General features: G+C 40.3%; 1 protein-coding gene across 1 annotated transcript in view; it reads right to left on the reverse strand.

Moving 5' to 3' along the window:
- LIPC (lipase C, hepatic type) overlaps window positions 1-18,298 on the reverse strand; it is a 72,666-nt gene extending 54,368 nt beyond the window's left edge. Inside the window, exon 1 of the mRNA XM_077828437.1 lies at window positions 18,154-18,298. Coding sequence (XP_077684563.1) covers window positions 18,154-18,298 — 145 coding nt within the window. The remainder of the gene's footprint in view (window positions 1-18,153) is intronic.
- Between the last annotated feature and the right edge of the window lie 1,873 nt (window positions 18,299-20,171).

A 20,171-nucleotide genomic window follows, 5' to 3' on the forward strand; every position in this document is an offset into this window, starting at 1 on the left:
ATGGATCTTCTTGCTTCAACCCAAAACCTCTGTGTAACAAGGAGATCCCATGGGGTGTAACTCTGCAGTTCTCAGGAGGTGAACTTATGTTTGCAACTTATGTTATATTCTTATAACTTATGTTATATTCTTATGTTTAATAACTTTTTTTAACAAGTGCAAACAAGAATTTTCATACTTTAGCTACATATTCCTCCATAAACAGGGAACCTATTTGTGTTTTCTGTATATGATATAATAGTGGTTAGGTTTGCATAAAATAAATACATGGCTTAACTTAGTGCTGGCAGAACAAGATCCTAAATTCCCCCATCAAGTTTGAACTGTAATGATGATAACCATAGCATTCCCCCCCCCTTTTTTTTTAAAACAACTTGACTCAAGGAATTTGTGTGGCTGCCATCTTGGGATAGTTTATTCACTTCCATGTTTGGAATATCTGAAGTGTCACAGGACTGTCCTATAAATCACTGGCTGTTGCAGATCAAGTATATTGAATGCATGAGTTGTATTTTTTTGGATTCATGTGCTTTAGGTCCATTACATGAAAGGAAAATGTCACAGGCATAGAATCAATATACACGTTGATTTAATGAGAGATTTGTGGGTGACTGTCATGTTAAATAATATCAGACATGAGTCTTGGTTTTGGGAATGAGTTGAAATGTGCTTATCAAAGCATGTCATGTTGTTTCAAATTAGCTTGCTCATATATATATTTATATAATATTTTAGGTTACTTTCAACTGAAAGCTTTTATCAGCAGACTGAGCATCAGAATAAAGCACCATGAAGTAACCTTCTATGTAAATTTGTATGTCCAACCATACCAATACTGAAGCCTTGTCATGCAAATAGAGAGAATCTTACTATGGAATGCTGAAATTAATAAAACCCAATTAAAGAAAATATATATTAGCCATTGATCTTCTATGAATCCTCTGACTGCATGAATTTGGAGGCTGCACATGGTTTAAAAAAAAAATTCATCCCTAGCTTAAAAGCAAAATGGAAAATTCCAAAATAAGTGCCTTATTCTTTCTGATCTGTTAGAGCCTCCAGCAACTGAAAAATGGAAGATTAATTGCACATCTGAACCCAGAATATGGACCTATTATAATATCAGTACTTGACAACCTTTAGGTAGCTTTAAGAAAAGGGAGTACTTGTGGCACCTTAGTCTCTAAGGTGCCACAAGTACTCCTTTTTCTTTTTGAGGATACAGATTAACATGGCTGCTACTCTGAAACCTTTACGTAGCTTTGTAACCTTATGAATTAGTCGGTGACCAAACTGTTCATTATCATAATCAGTTTGAATATTTAGTTCTCTTCCTTTCTGAAAGCTGATTGTGAGGGGTGAGCTGCAGAGTTATACTTTAGTAATGCTGTTAGCTAGGCCTGTTTCTGGGGGGAGTTTTTTTTGCTTAATGTTTGCACGAAGAGAGAGGTCCATGACAGATTTGACATTCATTCAACTGTTTTTAGTTTGATATGTGGGGAATCAGGTACACAACTCCCATTATATTAATTAATTTTAGCAAAAAGACACGACACAATATATGTTCAAGCAATTACTGTGACCGGTGGTGTGTGACTACCCCAGCAATGCACAATTTTCTGATGTTCAGAATGCTCTTTGGTGTCAGGAAATGGTACATCTAAAGAAGGAAAACTCAGATATGTGCATTTTCTGCATGTTACTGACAAAGATAATGACATTACTGGCAGTCAATCAGAATGATAGCTTGCTTTGTGGCACTCAACAGGCCTTCTGAAAAAATTGATATGATAGCTTCAGTCCCCATGTCTGACATTCTTCTTGGCCAGTGGGACCCTGCTACCAGTGCCCCCAGTTGCTTAAACACATTCCCCCAAAATCCACCTAGCTGGAGGAGCTCTGCTTTCTAGTTATACTGTCAGGAAAGCAGAGAGTACAGTCTTAGCAAAGGAATTTCTTAACCATAGACACTTGAAAGTACTAGTGAGTTACAGATCTTTGGAAAATAAACAGTCCTTGAATCCAGTCTGCCTTGTCTGAGTCCTGGGTTTGGTCACTGTCCTCAGGCTAAGCAGCGCTTCCTCTTCTTAACCTGATCTATTTGCCAGCCACCATAACATGCAATTTGGCCCCCACCTCAGAGAAGTAGCCATTTTTTAAAAAGTCTCCCTCTCCCCTTCTGGCCCATGTGGCTCAGGCTGAGAAACAGAAAACCTGGATTTGTGCTGGAAATGGCCTAACCTGATGATTACTTTAGATAAGCTATTACCAGCAGGACAGTGGGGTGGGAGGAGGTATTGTTTCATATTCTCTGTGTATATATAAAGTCTGCTGCAATTGTTTCATATTCTCTGTGTATATATAAAGTCTGCTGCAGTTTCCACGGTATGCATCTGATGAAGTGAGCTGTAGCTCACGAAAGCTCATGCTCAAATAAATTGGTTAGTCTCTAAGGTGCCACAAGTACTCCTTTTCCTTTTGCGAATACAGACTAACACGGCTGTTACTCTGAAACAGTTCCTTCCTTGTTAATTGTTCTTGTAGATAGTCTCAACTACTAGCTCATCAGATTTGATGGCTCTCTTTGTTTAGCCCTGTGGTGGGTATCCTACCTATAACATGAGCACAAAGAAGCTTTAAACTAGGAATTTGGGGGAGATGGTTGGGAGATGTCCAGGTAATCTCCACGCTGGATTTTAGCATTGAGAGGGAAGAAAACGAAGTAAGAGAGGATACAGCCCTAGGTAGGAGAATGTATATAAGGAGGAAGGGCAGTGTAGATACCAGTCTAATAGGTTATACTGGCTGTAGAATGACCGTGCCTAATAGGGTACAGAATGTGAGTGAGGCCAAACAGCAAAAATTAAGATGTTTGTACACCAATGCGAGGAGCCTAGGTAATAAAATGCAGGAACTAGAGCTACTGGTGCAGGAAGTGAAACCAGATATTATAGGGATAACAAAAACATGGTGGAATAGTAGTCATGACTGGACTACAGGTATTGAAGGGTATGTGCTGTTTAGGAAAGACTGAAATAAAGGTAAAGGTGGTGGAGTAGCATTGTATATCAATGATGAGGTAGAATGTAAAGAAATAAGAAGCGATGGAATGGATAAGACTGAGTCCGTCTGGGCAAAAATTAAATTGGGGAAGAAAACTATTAGAGCCTCCCCTGGGATAGTGCTTGGGGTGTGCTATAGACCGCCGGGATCTAATTTGGATATGGATAGAGCCCTTTTCAATGTTTTTAATAAAGTAAATACTAATGGAAACTGTGTGATCATGGGAGACTTTAACTTCCCAGATGTAGACCGGAGGACGAGTCCTAGTAATAATAATAGGGCTCAGATTTTCCTAGATGTGATAGCTGATGGATTCCTTCATCAAGTAGTTGCTGAACCGACTAGAGGGAATGCCATTTTAGATTTGGTTTTGGTGAGTAGCGAGGACCTCATAGAAGAAATGGTTGTAGGGGATAATCTTGGCTCAAGTGATCATGAGCTAATTCAGTTCAAACTGAACGGAAGGATTAACAAAAATAAATCTGCAACTAGGGTTTTTGATTTCAAAAGGGCTGACTTTCAAAAATTAAGAAAATTAGTTAGGGAAGTGGATTGGACTGAAAAATTTATGGATCTAAAGGTAGAGGAGGCCTGGGATTATTTTAAATCGAAGCTGCAGAAGTTATCGGAAGCCTGTATCCCAAGAAAGGGGGAAAAAATTCATAGGCAGGAGTTGTAGACCAAGCTGAATGAGCAAGCATCTCAGAGAGGTGATTAAGAAAAAGCAGAAAGCATACAGGGAGTGGAAGAAGGGAGGGATCAGCAAGGAAAGCTACCTTATTGAGGTCAGAACATGTAGGGATAAAGTGAGACAGGCTAAAAGTCAAGTAGAGTTGGACCTTGCAAAGGGAATTAAAACCAATAGTAAAAGGTCCTATAGTCATATAAATAAGAAGAAAACAAAGAAAGAAGAAGTAGGACCGCTAAACACTGAGGATGGAGTGGAGGTCAAGGATAATCTAGGCATGGCCCAATATCTAAACAAATACTTTGCCTCAGTCTTTAATAAGACTAAAAAGGATCTTGGGGATAATGGTAGCATGACAAATGGGAATGAGGACACGGAGGAAGATATTACCATATCTGAGGTAGAAGCGAAACTCAAACAGCTTAATGGGACTAAATCGGGGGACCAGATAATCTTCATCCAAGAATATTAAAGGAATTGGCACATGAAATTGCAAGCCCACTAGCAAGAATTTTTAATGAATCTGTAAACTCAGGGGTTGTACCATGTGATTGGAGAATTGCTAACATGGTTCCTATTTTTAAGAAAGGGAAAAAAGTGATCTGGGTAACTATAGGCCTGTTAGTTTGATATCTGTAGTATGCAAGGTCTTGGAAAAAATTTTGAAGGAGAAGGTAGTTAAGGACATTTAAGTCTATGGTAAATGGGACAAAATACAACATGGTTTTACAAAAGGTAGATAGTGCCAAACCAACCTGATCTTCTTCTTTGAGAAAGTAACAGATTTTTTTAGACAAAGGAAATGCAGTGGATCTAATTTACCTAGATTTCAGTAAGGCATTTGATACCGTGCCACATGGGGAATTATTAGTTAAATTGGATAAGATGGGGATCAATATGAAAATTGAAAGGTGGATAAGGAATTGGTTAAAGGGGAGATTACAACGGGTCCTACTGAAAGGTGAACTGTCAGGCTGGAGAGAGGTTACCAGTGGAGTTCCTCAAGGATCGGTTTTGGGACCAGTCTTATTTAATCTTTTTATTACTGACCTCGGCACAAAAAGTGGGAGTGTGCTAATAAAGTTTGTGGATGATACAAAGCTGGGAGGTATTGCCAATTTAGAGAAGGACAGGGATATCCTACAGGCGGATCTGGATGACCTTGTAAACTGGAGTAATAGTAATAGGATGAAATTTAATAGTGAGAAGTGTAAAGTCATGCATTTAGGGATTAATAACAAGAATTTTAGTTATAAGCTGGGGATGCATCAATTAGAAGTAACGGAGGAGGAGAAGGACCTTGGAGTATTGGTTGATCATTGGCGGCTCATAGTCATCCTATGTGATATGGCTGTGAAAAAAGCTAATGCAGTCTTGGGATGCATCAGGAGAGGTATTTCCAGTAGGGATAAGGAGGTTTTAGTACCGTTATACAAGGCACTGGTGAGACCTCACCTGGAATACTGTGTGCAGTTCTGGTCTCCCATGTTTAAGAAGGATGAATTCAAACTGGACCTGGTACAGAGAAGGGCTACTAGAATGATCCGAGGAATGGAAAACTTGTCTTATGAAAGGAGACTCAAGGAGGTTGGCTTGTTTAGCTTAACTAAAAGAAGGTTGAGGGGAGATATGATTGCTCTCTATAAATATATCAGAGGGATAAATACCGGAGAGGGAGAGGAATTATTTAAGCTCAGTACCAATGTGAACAGAAGAACAAATGGATATAAACTGGCCACCAGGAAATTTAGACTTGAAATTAGATGACGGTTTCTAACCATCAGAGGAGTGAAGATTTGGAATAGCCTTCCAAGGGAAGCAGTGGGGGCAAAAGATCTATCTGGCTTTAAGATTAAACTCGATAAGTTTATGGAGGAGATGGTATGATGGGATAACATGGTTTTGGTAATTAAATATTCATGGTAAATAGGCCCAATGACCTGTGATGGGATATTAGATGGGGTGGGATCTGAGTTACCCAGGAAAGAATTTTCTGTAGTATCTGGCTGGTGAATCTTGCCCATATGCTCAGGGTTTAGCTGATCACCATATTTGGGGTCGGGAAGGAATTTTCCTCCAGGGCAGATTGGAAGAGGCCCTGGAGCTTTTTCTCCTTCCTCTGTAGCATGGGGCATGGGTCACTTGCTGGAGGATTCTCTGCTCCTTGAAGTCTTTGGACCACGATTTGAGGACTTCAAGAGCTCAGACTTAGGTGAGAGGTTTTTCACAGGAGTGGTGGGTGGAATTCTGTGGCCTGCGTTGTGCAGGAGGTCAGACTAGATGATCATAATGGTCCCTTCTGACCTAAATATCTATGAATCTATAAGAACAGACTGACCTTGTCAGGATTAGACTAGCTTTCAACACTACCTGGGTGCCATAATCCAACATGGAGATCACAATGAAGGTTATAATCACAAAATGGCATTCACACACCAAAATGGAGTTCACAATTCGACAGACATGCTCCCAGCCTGTCACAGAAAGCATCTGTGTTCAGATGACTAATTAGTTTTGGTTAATGGAGGGCTAAACTTAATTTGCCTGTCTACATCTGATGACCTCCTGTTTACCCTTGCTGTACCTAGATTACCTCACCAAGACATGCAGTGCTTATTTGTTGTTTTCTTGGCCGCCTCCTGCTTCTTCACTGTGCTTACCAGTTTCACTGTGAAAGCTGAGTAACATGGCATAGCCAAAGGATTTTGGGGCCTTTGCATGGACATTGGGGAACCCTAGACCAGAGTGGCACTGTGACCCTATGTGCCAGGTCACAAATGTCGCTCACTCAACATTGGCCCGTCTGCACCCTGCCCCCATCATGATGGGGAGGCAGTGGGCTAAACTTGAGTGAGTGTTGCTGTGCTATGACCATTTTTTCCCGACATTCAGCTTCCCCCTCCCCCAAGATATATGCGGGGGAGGGGGGAGGGGTGTATGTGTAAGTTCACCAAGCACATATGAGCGAATCCAGGCCTGCTGACTGAAGAGTTGTTGTATTGTCCGCATGTTTTCAGTCTTTCCACTTTCTTTCTAATCCTGTGGGATTTATATGAGGGGTAAGGTGGAGGATATAAGAATAACCATACTGGGTAAGACCAATGGTCCACCTAGCCCAGTAGCCGATGCCAAGTGCTTCAGAGGGAATGAACAGAACAGGCAATCATAAAGTGATCTCTTTCCTGTCATCCACTCCCAGCTTCTGGCAGTCAGAGGCTAGGGACACCCAGAGCATGGGTTGCATCCGTGACCATCTTGGCTAATACCCATTGATGCATTTCTCTCTTGGGGGCTAGTACTTTGTGTCATGTTTTACACAATATCTTGTTTCTTAATTCCTGTAATAGCTGTACTTTATTTTTCATAGTATTTGTATCTCTGGATTTAACATTTCCCTGTGGATTGTCTCTTAATCCCAATAAAATCACTGATTTTACATATTATATTTTCTCCCAAATAAATCCTCCGGCAGCTCCCTCAATGAAGTGGCAGTGTCTTTTAATAATGAGAGCTGCTGTCAGGCTTCTGGTCTCATGGCACTTTGTTAGAATATGCATATAGTGCATGAGAATGATGTGCTGGTGGACTTCATCAATTCTTAGACCACTTCATAACTGATATCAGTTTGTTTTTGGACCTCTGAGTCTGCCCTGATATTTGTAGTTCAGATTTTTGGAGGAGGAGTCAATTTTCATGTATATTCAGACTCATAAAGCACAGACCTAAAAGTACTGTACATTGTCATGATTGAGCTGAGTGTGTGAATTATCTGTTTGTGACCTGTTATACCACATATAACACATGGTCTGTCTGTAATTAGTAGGACCAAATGAATTTTCTTTACAAATTCTTAGACCCTCTGTGGAGAGTTTCTTTCCTCTAAAGTTTTGTTTTTATCTGATCTTTGCTTGTATAGCCATTTTGGGTACATGGGTCAAATCTTACTTTACCAAAAGTCAGTTTGCATTGGTGATATTTGTATCTTGCTTGTAATAATGAGAATGGGATTTAGATCTTAGAAGTAAGAGAATTCTGCACTGACCTGCATGCCTCTTGGCTGCAGGTAAAGAATTCAATACCTTGAAGGAGTGCTAATTAAAGCTAATAATAACTTCACTGACCTGCCTTGGCACTGAAATGTCTAACAGAAATTGCTCTGGTCCTTGGAGGACTGAGATTTTGTTTCTGTGAATGTGTTTGGGAAAGCTCATGGTTCTGTATTTAGTATAAATTCAGAGTAATGATCTAAGGAGTGGGGGGGGAGAGAGACAGAGAGATATGGGGAAGAGAAGGGCAAACAGATCTGTCAAATCTATTCTACAGTAGGGTATTACGTACAGAGGTTGATAGTCTGAGTTAAATCACCTTGTTAAAACTGGAAATATTGAAAAGAAAACTGGAACAGGAGTTGGATCATTCATTCATAGTTAAACATTCTCTCCAATACTTAGAATTAATTTGCGTAAGTATGCACAAAGGGGTCTGAGGGAAATTTAGGCTTTAATTTGGGCAAGTGTCCAGAGAGCTCAGAAGTATTTTAACTGGCAGACTAGATTGCTGACTATGGAGAAAATAATTATATTAGCTCTAGTTTTTCAAGGGGAAGTGTGCCCTAGACCACCTTAATGTAAATATTATTAGCACCAGACAGAAATGTCCCCACCGTCCTTAAACCTTTCACAAGCCATCAGCTGGGTAACAGAACTGTCTCCTTCTGCTTTTTTTTCTTGCTGATGAAATTATTAGAAATCAGTCCATGAAATTAGAGGAGAAAGATGCCCTTTAAATTCTAATGGAGCCAGTAGTACTAGTAGTACTTTATTAAACAAGTAGTCCAACTGAAACTCATAGGACTACTTGTGCAGAAAGGTCCTACTCAAAGGCAGAATTTAAGCCCTGGATTTTAGGGTTATCTTTACAAAAATTGTGTTCCAAACAGTCTACAGTTGACCAGTACGTGATGTTCACTTCGGCAAGCCAAGGTCAACAAGAAAGAAATGAAACACCATGTGCGCTGAACAATGCTCACAAATAAGGACATTTCAAATTCTGTATACTGAGCATACAGAGTTTACTAAATGAAAGAAGTTTTGCTCTCTGTGAGTTAAATTCTGGCACTTAGCCACAGCTCTGCACTGGTGAATATGTAGAGCTACCTTAGGGTGACTGGACAGCAAGTATGAAAAAAAAATCAGGATGGGGGGGGAGGGTGGTAATGGGCGCTATATAAGAAAAAGCCTTGAATATCAGGACTGTCCCTACAAAATTGGGACATCTGGTCACCCTAAACTAAGTTCACCCTGGGGAGTACAGGGAGGCTTTCAGAATACCTCCTAGTGCACAGAAGTGTGTAGTCTGACCAGGTCGGGCCAGATGGCTACAGGAGAGTGATAGAAGACAGATATATTAGCCCCAGTTTAAGCAGGTCCCTTTTCCCTGGGTAAGGTAACAGGGACAGTTCCAGAACAATTAGGAACTTGCTGGAACCAATTGAGGCAGGCAGGCTAATTAGGACACCTGGAGCCAATTAAGAAACTGCTAGAATCAATTAAGACAGGCAGGCTAATCAGGGCACCTGGTTTATAAAGGACCTCACTTCAGTCAGTGGGGGGTGTGCTGCTGGAGGACTGAGGAGTACAAATGCTATCTGGCATCAGGAAGAAGGTCCTGTGGTCAGGATAAAGAATGTGTGGGGAGGAGGCCATGGGAAAGTAGCTGTCACACAGCTGCTACTAGAAACACTGTAGACAGCTGTGATCCACAGGGCTCTGGGCTGGAATCCGGAGTAGAGGGAGGGCCTGGGTTCACCCCATCCCCCCAACTCCCTATTGGTTAGGGAAGGAGTTGTCCTGAACTGTAGGTCCCACTGGAGGGGAAGGACCCTGGCCTGTCCCCCGACCCACTAGGTGGATCAGCAGAGACTGCGGGGATCGTTCCCCTCCCGTTTTCCCCATGCTGGCCAGTGATGAGGTTAGCTGAGTGAACAGCAGGTTTGAGCCACTAGCAAAAGTGGCCAAACTGAAGGCTGTTGTGAATCTCTGAGGCAAGCAAATCTGCCAATAAGTGCAGGACCCACCAAGGCAGAGGAGGAACTTTGTCACAGTAGGTATGATATCCCCCTTCAAGAAGGGTGATATAATCCTCTCCTTAAATTTATTGCAGCAAGACCATTTCTAAAAAGAAACATGACCCCCAACACTATGGAGTCACTGTTGTGAGGAACTGAGTACCTCAACACCCATAGATATGGTAGTATCCTTCGCAGAAGGGGGAAAAAAAAAAGGCAGGACTTGGTGGTAACTAATATAAAGGAGATTCTTAAGCGAAGCCTCTGGGCACAGATGCACTGTGGTTTTCTATCTTCAAAGCTAAGTAGAGCCTGTGCTGCTTATTGTCACCATTTCCCCAAATCCCAGCCTGGACTAAGTAGAAATGGAAGGGGCTGATTACTACACTTCATACTTCAGTGGCTATGGAGAGCACTCGAATTTGTAGGATTGAGTTCTTGACATCTAACATTTAAAAATAGCAGAAAGTTAACTAGTTTCTCCACAGGAAATCACCCCCTCCCTTGCACTCCTTTATGCATGGGATGGAGGGAACTAAATACAAGTATGGCAGAGAAGACAGAAGAAAGGGAAAGGAGGTTTTGTGACATGCTTCTCCCTCCCTATGAAACAGCTAGCAGGAATTCCCTGTACCCTGTCTCTGCAGTTTCAGGACTCCACGTGACTTGCTCTTGAATCTTTTTTTGCTTGTCATTTTTATGATTCTATATTATATTGCATATTTCTAGCTCAATTTATATATCCAGCAGTCTCCCGTCAGCGTCGCATAGTGTGGACCCCATGGTAAGTAGATCTAAGCTACGTTGATTTGAGTTACGCTATTCACATAACTCAAATTGCGTAGCTTAGATAGACTTTTCCCTTTAGTGTAGGCAAGGCCTGAGTTACTCAATTCAGTCCCTTACTACCTAAATTTGTACTCTGAAACTTTCCAGAAAGAAAGTCTGGAATATCTTCTTTTATGTTGGTGTGAGATTTCTGCAACAAACTCCCTTAATAAGGATCTGTGCCAGCTTCCATTGAAGTCAGTGGCAGATTATCCATTGAATTAACAGGAGCTGGCTCTAGCCCAATAGGAGATTCCAATATCCACAGTAGTTTGTGTGCTGTAGTAGAACATCTAATGGTTAATACTTAGTCCTGCCATGACTGCAGGGGACTAGACTAGATGACCTCTCAAAGTCCCTTCCAGTCTGATGATTCTATGAAGTGTGCATGTAAACCAAAATTTTCAAGCTTGCGTGCCTATAGTCTGGCACCTCAATCCATAAGTAGGTCCCTAAAAACCCTTCAGTTAAAGCACTTAACTGCGAGCAGTCAAGTGTAAACATTTTTGCCCTGCTGCTCACAACCCCACCCCACTAATACAGCTCAAGGGCAAGTGGAGAGATGCTTTCTGCCAGATTTAGAACCCAATAGAAAAGTCACAGGTTCTGTATTTAGAACGGAAGAGTTGACATTCTAGATCTGTTTAGCTCTGGAGAAATACGAGGTCTAGTCTGCTTGATTTGTTTTATTTTTTCTAGCCACATTCCAGTGGGGGCAGGTGGGTGCTCAGCACTGTTAAGTCCATAGTTAAGCATGACTTTCAAGTAGGTTCCTGTTTTAGCACTTAGCACTTCTCTAATCACATTTGTATATAAGATTCCATTCTGTAGATATCCTCAATTCTGACAGAAGTAGAAATCAGCCCCAAGTTTCAGCCCCAGTAAATTCTGCTATTACTACTTATTCTCTATTAGATAAAAACCTAAAGACTGCAGTGGCCAGATTCTGATCTTAGCTACCCAATAAAAAAAAATTGGGAGCATCTCCATCAACTTCTGTGACTACTTTTTGACCAACTCCTGCACAAGAGCAGAATTTGGCCTTTGTTTTCTTAGTAGTGATTGTAGTGATTTTATTTGCAAAACTGGCAAAACTGTACTGTTAGTAACTAAAGGAAGCACAGAAGTTCCATACCACACACACATACACATCTTACATTACATACTTTTTAAAAACCTCATCAAAGCAAGCTGTCACCTAGGATTTCCCATGCAGCACCTCTTGTTAATTCCTCAGCTGTCATGACTTTGATCTCATTTGCTAAGAAAATTCCAAACTATTATTTTCCTTACCAAAAAAACTGTTCTCTGTTAAAAGAACAAGCTTGCATAATGATGTAGATTTCAATTTCTATTCCCCGGTAAGCAGAAGGTAAGCATGATGGAGATGGAGCACAATAAATTACTGGGTGATGAGCCAGCTGGCTCTCAATGCAGTATTCCACTACAGTTGCTCCCCAGTTGCTGGTATGTATATTGGCACTTAAGACTTGCGAGACTGATAATCTAAGTTCCCTTCTCTACTTTAAGTCTAGATGGCCATTTTACAACCTTCCTACAACCTCATAGCTGCACCATCCCAGGAGCAGACCAGAGAATGAATTGGTTGGGTTACCTTCCACCCAAGCACAAGGGAGGAATTGTACTTTATCCTTTTCACAGAACAGTTTACTGCTCCCACTGCACCTGTTCATCTACTTTGGGGGTTGAGGTGGGTTGAGCCAAAGTCAGTGAAGCAGCACCATCTTCCCCTCTGTAGCTGGTGTTACAATCTGAGCAGGCTAAACAGAGGTGACCTTACTCCCCTGCATGGCTGAGTAAAGGCTGTGACAATTTAGCTCTCAATGGTGAGCCTCTGTTCTGGGTCCAGGTAAGCTACTGCTAGCCAGCTCTCTTAATTATATGCACTTGTGAAACTGGGATTAATAGCTATGGAACTCTGTTGTAGGTTAGACATACACATCTGAATAGGAACTGGCTGATTTAGCCAAGATCAGTCTTTGTTATAATTCAGTTGCCTGAAAAAGGTTTGGTAACCACTTTCCCTAGTGAGCTTCCAAGGGATAGCACTTGGGTTGGAGTCTAGGACTTGTCCTTTTAAAATGGGGTTTAAATAGCTCATAAGTTCAATAAATATGGAAAGCCCGTTAGATTCTTCATAATACAATTTAACAGAGATACATAGTTTACAAATCAAGTATCTGAGATAAGCTGTAGGTTAAGCTTCCCTCAAGATGTCTTACAAACATCAGTTAGTTCATATTTGTATATATTTCCCCATATCTGTAATAAACAATATATCACTACAGAGGCTGTAATCAGTGGTGAGAAATGCAGTACTTCTCAAGCATTCCCCTGGATAACAGTAACGGTCCTAGACATAGTCCATTCTCAAATGGTTTAAAAATATTTCATCAGTACAATGTAAGCTCTGGAGTGGAAATATTGCTAGTATAACAAAATATATACATATCAAATACATAAAATATTTGATATACATATCAAATACATAAAATATTTTATGTATTTGATATGTATATATTCTGTATTTGAATACAGAAACTCCCTGGGGGGGGTCTCAAGCTATTGCCCTAGGTTAAAATTTAGTTACATAAAAATTAAAACTACTAGCTTCTTCTCATCCCCAAATCAGAAAATAGCCAACTAGAGATGAGATCAAACCAAAACAATACCCACTTGACCCTCTAATACCACACCTTACCAAGCCTTTCCCTCTGAGAGTCCTGTAAAATATAAACATTAGTGTGTCTATAAAAAAACATTTTTAAGTTTCCAGGCAAATAGGATTTGTTCCTGAACAGTGTCTGAAGTTTAAGTAATTGCTAACATTTATTAACATGGACATCCTGGTAAATCAAAATTCATCTGGACTGTTTTTTTATAGCCAGCATGTATTGTAAGTGATTGAGGAGGACAAATTTACATTTGACTGGACTCCTAATTGAGTGGCCTTTGTAAATGGGGAGTTATGAACACAGAGTTAAACATTAATTGATGTCCTCCAACATGCCTCATGACCCATCATTACCCAATGGTGGAGCAGTGGCACTTGAAATATGGAATTAAAATCACTCAGTGGCATGCTACAGAACGTTTGACCTGAAATAAGAGAACTATGGGTAAATGACTTAATATACAGAAGTATGAAAATGACCAATCTAATCTCAGCTCTGTTTTTATATATTTGCTTAGCATAAAATGTGTGGAATAACATGCCACGGAAGCAGAGCCTTGTGGGAGTCTGTCTACTCCAAAGCTATAATGACTGGAAATAGGAGCCTGTTTGCTGCCTTGGGGCCTTATTCTGACACCATTAGCCCTATTGTATAATACCTTACCCTGTGAGTGGTCCCAGTAATTTAGCTGCAGAGTAAGGTAGTATGCCATGGGAATTTGAGTGGGAGAATCAAATTCTTGAACAGTAGTAAGTCATAGGACTTATGTGGTGCAAGGTGGCTTAATTTGTTAGAGAGAGTTGCATGTATGAATAGATTCTCCACTCATAATCCATTTCAACTGGGTTCCTCTTGGTCACGTCCTTTTTTGGTATTGACCGTTTGTTGCACTTGGTGTAGTTGTATCCGAATCTGGAGGCCAATTAGAAAAGTGAAGTCCATTTTGTGTCACTGGTAAAAGACGAATTCAACTGAACTTAACTGAAACTGCACAAGCAACTTGAACCGTGTGTGTGCGTGTGCAGGTGCTGTCAGGTTGCCATAGATCCAACTGCCGAGACCGTGGAGCGTGTCATGCCACATGCATTGCTTTCCCAGAATAAACTTTCATTGGCTGATCATCATGTGAGGTCATGAGGCTGTTGCTAGCTGCTTATGAAGGAAATTAGCCTTCTACAAGTTAACACTTTCAGGGAAGTTACAGCACACTAACGGGTAAGAACTGGAGCCACTTTTATGAAATCAGAGTACTTAACAAGAGTTCATAACTGTGTAAACTGCCTTTGTTTTTCACAAATTCATTGTTGCGTAAACCATTTTAGAGGGAAATTCTTCAGTAAATTTTTTTTAAAAGGGGAATAGTATAAAGAGGATCATAATTCATTTTGGCCCGGTGCCAAAGTAATGAATCTTATCACCCAGACTTGGCATGTGCAGATAGATGGCCTCTTTTGTGTCTCTTGCTGGTTATTGCTTATTCTGCTAGGAAATCTTATACATGCTGCTTGGAAGTGGCTGCTGGCCCATCCAAATACTGCCACACTCTCTGACTACATATGAAGCCTTACTTAGCTTCAGCAAACCATTCTCAGCTGTAGCTGATACATAGGAAAAGAAGTCACTACACTAAGGCTACTCTGCTGAGCAATATAAAGTTGAAAACTGCATTATTAATATAGTTAATGAAACTCCACTATTAACCCTGAAACTTCAAGTAGATTCAGCATAGCTCTCATATGACAAAATATGCCACATAAGCCAGTGGTAAACAACAACAAGCATTGGCGAAAATAATTAATAATGAATGTATCTATAGACTGATATTTCCCATTAAAACAATATCACCTGTTCTACTTTGAAAGGAATGAAGAAAACCACAAACAATTAACATTTCTGCAGTGCTGCATAGATGCACTACTGTATTATCAAGAAAATGTACTTTGTTCCAGTTTTTCTAGTGTGCTGTATAAGTGATCGCTACTGTGTGAATAGTAGCAGGAAAAGGAAAGCAATGCACACATCAAGTGAATACCTATTATGTTTTCTTCTTCTGGTGAATGTAAGCCCCTCATTAAGATGTTCAGTCATTTGTATTAGAAGAAAACATTGAAGCTTGTTTGATGCATGGCTAGTTCTTTGTTCTAGACCCTAGGATTGGGTATTTCCATGAACAAAAGAAAAGGATCTTTAATTAAATTGGACTGAAGTTATATTTTGGATTTCAATGGGAAAGATTCATTTCTGGAGTTTCACTTTTGCAGTTGCCAGATCTTGAAAATCTTCAGCGAAGCCCTCAAAGACGCAGTAACCTTTTTAGGTGATAGAACTCTTAATTCCAAAGGACTTCGCTGCTGTACGTCTACACAGTATCTCTAATGAAATGCATCCACTGATGGTGTAGAGGGCAGCAGCCAGCAAATCTATAGCACGTTGTCCAACAACGGGGAATTTTGGCAAAGGATGCAAGGAATGTAATGGGATCTGGGTCTTCAACATCCAAGCAGAGACCAGTCAGACCAAGCCTTGGACCAAAATTTTCAAATGTGGGTACTTAAAGCTTAACTCCTAAATCCATATTTAGATGTCCTAACCTAAAGAGCCTGACTTTTCTGAGGCAACAATGACCCACCAAATCCCACTGAAGTAAATGACATCTGTTAGTGTCTTTCCATTCTAAATACCCTCACACAATAAACTACTCGGTGCTTAATTTCCTTGCTTTGAAAGGGTGAGGGGCCAAGTCTAACCTAACCACAAATTCAAATCCAGTTGAAAGGAGTGTCATTCTATGTATTTCAAACCTGAAATTTAGACTGCTGTTCACACTTTGATTATTCTTTTTTTAATCCTTAAAAAGAATAATGGTTATTACTTGAATAATTGAGAATAACTCCACTGAGGTCAAGAGGTATAGTGGTATAAAACTGATGTGAGATAAGAATCTGATTCTGGAATGCAAGGCTGCTGCAACCAGACTTTAACCTTTGTAACTAAGCTCTGCAGACCATTCTAGCCATGTTCTGGGCAGATGAGAACAGAGCAGACTTTTTTTTTTTTAAATAATTCTTAGCTTTACCTATTCTTGTTTCTTTAATCAACCGTATCTCATTTAAAAAAGACTAACGTTGATGTGCTTGCTAACTCTAATGGGACACATGCTTAATGTGCTTCTTAGAAGACTAGGTAGATTCTAAGTTAGGGAAACAAAGAGCAAACAAGTGGAGTCCATTGACATAATTGTGCCTAGATTACAAAAAGGAATGGTAGCCTTGTTATAAAAGGTGCCAGAGGTGGTAAGGGAGTGGGAGTGGGCACTGGCATCAAGTGAGCCTTCTGACCTTAGAGGACCTGGGGTACAGTGACCTGCTGTCATGTTTTTGATGAATGACCTGAACTTTTAACACACAAGGTTTTGTATGGAGATAATCAAACCCCAAACTACAAACAAATCTCCATCTGAGTTGTATTAAAAATTTGAAACTCAGTGTAGGCCTGTCAATGTTTTGCTAAGAGTTGTCAGCCTTTTAAGTACCTGTGGCCCAGCTGTGTGGGAACCTGGAACAGATTATAGTTTTGAGTGAAACTGGTTTTGGCTGAGGTTTTTCTTAAAGTTTTTGTTATGTCAGAAAGTGGAAACACAAAGTGAGGCTTGGGGTGCAGAACCCCCTCCCCCCTCCCGAATTGAAATCACTGTGCAAGTGATGTGTATAGTATTCTCTGATGGGAAATAGTTAATAGAATTGTTATCATAAAACCTTACACAGCTACCAACAAAGGACATACTTCTACTGCCGGTGTACAACTCTACATCTCACCCAGGGGCGGCTCTACCAATTTTGCTGCCCCAAGCAGTTGCTGCTGAATTGCCGCTGCCACCCAAAAGGCACCACCCCATTCTAAATGCTGCCCCATGCACCTGCTTGCAAAGCTGGTGCCTGGAGCCAGCCCTGATCTCACCTCAGTCTAGGGATGAAACTATATTATTCCCTCCAGATTTAAAATATTGGAAATAACCTTAGATAAGAAGGAAAACTGCTACTTAGTATTTATGGTTTACAAGGTTGAATATGAAATTAACTTTGGCAAAGTAGCAGGGCCGGTTCTAGGTTTTTTGCCGCTCCAAGCAAAAAATTTTCAGCCCCAAGCTCCGAGAGCGCAACTGCCCAACCCCCCCCCCCCCCAAAAAAAGGGGGTGGCCGGAATGTTGTCCCTGGAATTGTGCCACCCCAAGCACGTGCTTGCTTTGCTGGTGCCTAGAGCTGGACCTGCAAAGTAGAGAGGTTTAGTACTATTTTGTGGTTGTCATATTCCAATAATCAAAGGGACACTCCAACATAAAATGGCACACTCCCATAGAAAATGGGGGTGCAACAACTTAGATGATTCTACACACAAGATTTCAAAGATATACCCCTTTCACTCCAACAGCACTCCACCAATAAATAAATTAATGAAGCAATTTGTAAAATTTCTGGAGACCTTTTTCCCTGTTTTAGAAAATATTCTTTCACAGAACAGATTGCACGATTGGTTCAAGAGAGTTTTCAAACAAATACATTTTTTAACTTAACTGTCGTCAAACATGTTAGAGGTCAGATTACCTTACAGCTACATTCTTTGAGAATGGTTTCCTCTCATTTAAAAACAGCTACATTTTCTTATAAATGTCATTTTAATGGCCATGCATTTGATTAAGAGAACATAATGTTCAAAAAAGCATGTTGAGTCCCAAAGAGTCAGTTTCTCAATCTTTATAGCACAAACTTTGAAACAGAAATCATGATTGGTAGTTACATTAGCCAGTATATTACCTTTTTTCTTCCCTCCATGTGTATTTGCTTGAGTAAAGATGAAGAAAAGCAACAAAAGTGAGAGAAATCGGAAACTTCTCATTTCTTCTCTTTCCACACGAACACTGAGGCTTTCACTACTAATTTTCTGCTGCCAAAGAGACATGGAAGATTATCAATACTTTGGAAGGAATGGTTACCCATTAATTGTTAACCTTTAACCTTTAAGTGTTCTGTTCACTGTTCCAATATTTTCCTTCTGTGCCTCACTCTAATGTGAACTGAATTTGCTTTCATCCACATACATTTTCATTTTATGTTGCTTTTGGCAGAAATTAAATTTAGAGCTGGATCCCTACCTTATTCAGCAATGCTCAGTTTTGAACAGATCACGAGGGTGAATATTCTGTTCTGAAATCCAGCTGAAGGTGGCGGGTAGTTAGCTCAGAGTTGGTTGGCTCAGTCTGAACATATTGCAAAATGACTAAAGGGGGAAAAAAAAAGACTAATCTAAATAGTTCACAAACCTAGAGACATCCAAGTTGGGGTCTGTGTGTGTAGAAAGGAGCCAGTGGGGCGTGGGGGGAATCAAATGTGATACGCTGAAATGCCTCACTTAATAAATAGTTTTGCTAACTTCAGTGCTATAATAGATAACTGCTCTTGTACAAGAAGAAAATGTTTTTAGTTTAAAGTAAGTAGGCAGATTTTTATCTTGTGTGAGAAATTCATTAACAAAGCACAATTAACTGACATTTCCCTCCATTAATAAGTGTAGGGGTGACTACAAAGAAAAGTCATTGTTTGTATGAAGAAAAGGAGTACTTGTGGCACCTTAGAGACTAACCAATTTATTTGAGCATAAGCTTTCGTGAGCTACAGCTCACTTCATGCATCCGATGAAGTGAGCTGTAGCTCACGAAAGCTTATGCTCAAATAAATTGGTTAGTCTCTAAGGTGCCACAAGTCCTCCTTTTCTTTTTGTGAATACAGACTAACACGGCTGTTACTCTGAAACCTGTCATTGTTTGTATGGTACATTGTCTACTGGAAATCAGAGCAGGCAGTTAATAATTGTGATGTGTATGAATGTCACTACAAAGGTGTGTACTGTAGTGTCAAGTAGGCAGGGAGCATTGCTTGTTTCTGCCCTGGTCATGTGTGAGGTGTAGTGCTGAGGGAACTACAGGCATTTAGAGGGAACATAGTAAACTTTTTTTTTTTTTTAAAAGGCTTCTTTAAGGTGACAGAGTTCCTCCTAGGGATGGATTTTGACACCCTTTCTCCAGTGGAGTAATTCCTTATATTAAATGCAGTTCCACAAAGTTCTCTGGAACTACTTTTGGGATAAGGCGTTACTTTGTTGTAACAAACTCACTCCCGAATGCAAAGACTACTACCACAGGAGCATTGTAACCTGCTGATGAAGTGAGCTGTAGCTCACGAAAAGCTCATGCTCAAATAAATTGGTTAGTCTCTAAGGTGCCACAAGTACTCCATTTCTTTTTGCGAATACAGACTAACACGGCTGTTACTGTGAAACCTGAAGTTTATCTATTGCTATTCTTAATGAATGACCAGCAATCAGTGTAACTAGATTACCTGTGGATGCATAGGAAATGGAATGTTAACTTCCATGAATGGGTCAGTATGTGCTCAACAAAGAAGGAGCCGCAGTCACATGGGGTGCTCAAAACACTTGACAGCCTGTTCCAGCTATAAAAGAGAAACCTCGGGCCTGATTCTGCATCTCTAGTCTGCTGAACTTTGAACAGGGAAAGTTTAAGCCATGGGACTGAGATCTTCCAAGTAGTTACTTGAAATACCCTGGAAAATGAGTGGAAAGACTTGAACTGAGTCTACATCTAATCTGCCTTTGGATTCTGACCTGTTGGAATGATTCCAGAGAGACTTTTGTGCAAACTAGCAAATTTAACATCAATGCTACAATTCTGATCTGAGGATTTTCCAATCACTTGTATATGATTCTTTAACCATTTAACTCTTCTTTTTCTTTTATTATTAATAAAATCTTTAAT

The sequence above is a fragment of the Eretmochelys imbricata genome, chromosome 10, assembly GCF_965152235.1.
Source record: "Eretmochelys imbricata isolate rEreImb1 chromosome 10, rEreImb1.hap1, whole genome shotgun sequence".
In the NCBI taxonomy this organism is placed as follows: Eukaryota; Metazoa; Chordata; order Testudines; family Cheloniidae; genus Eretmochelys; species Eretmochelys imbricata.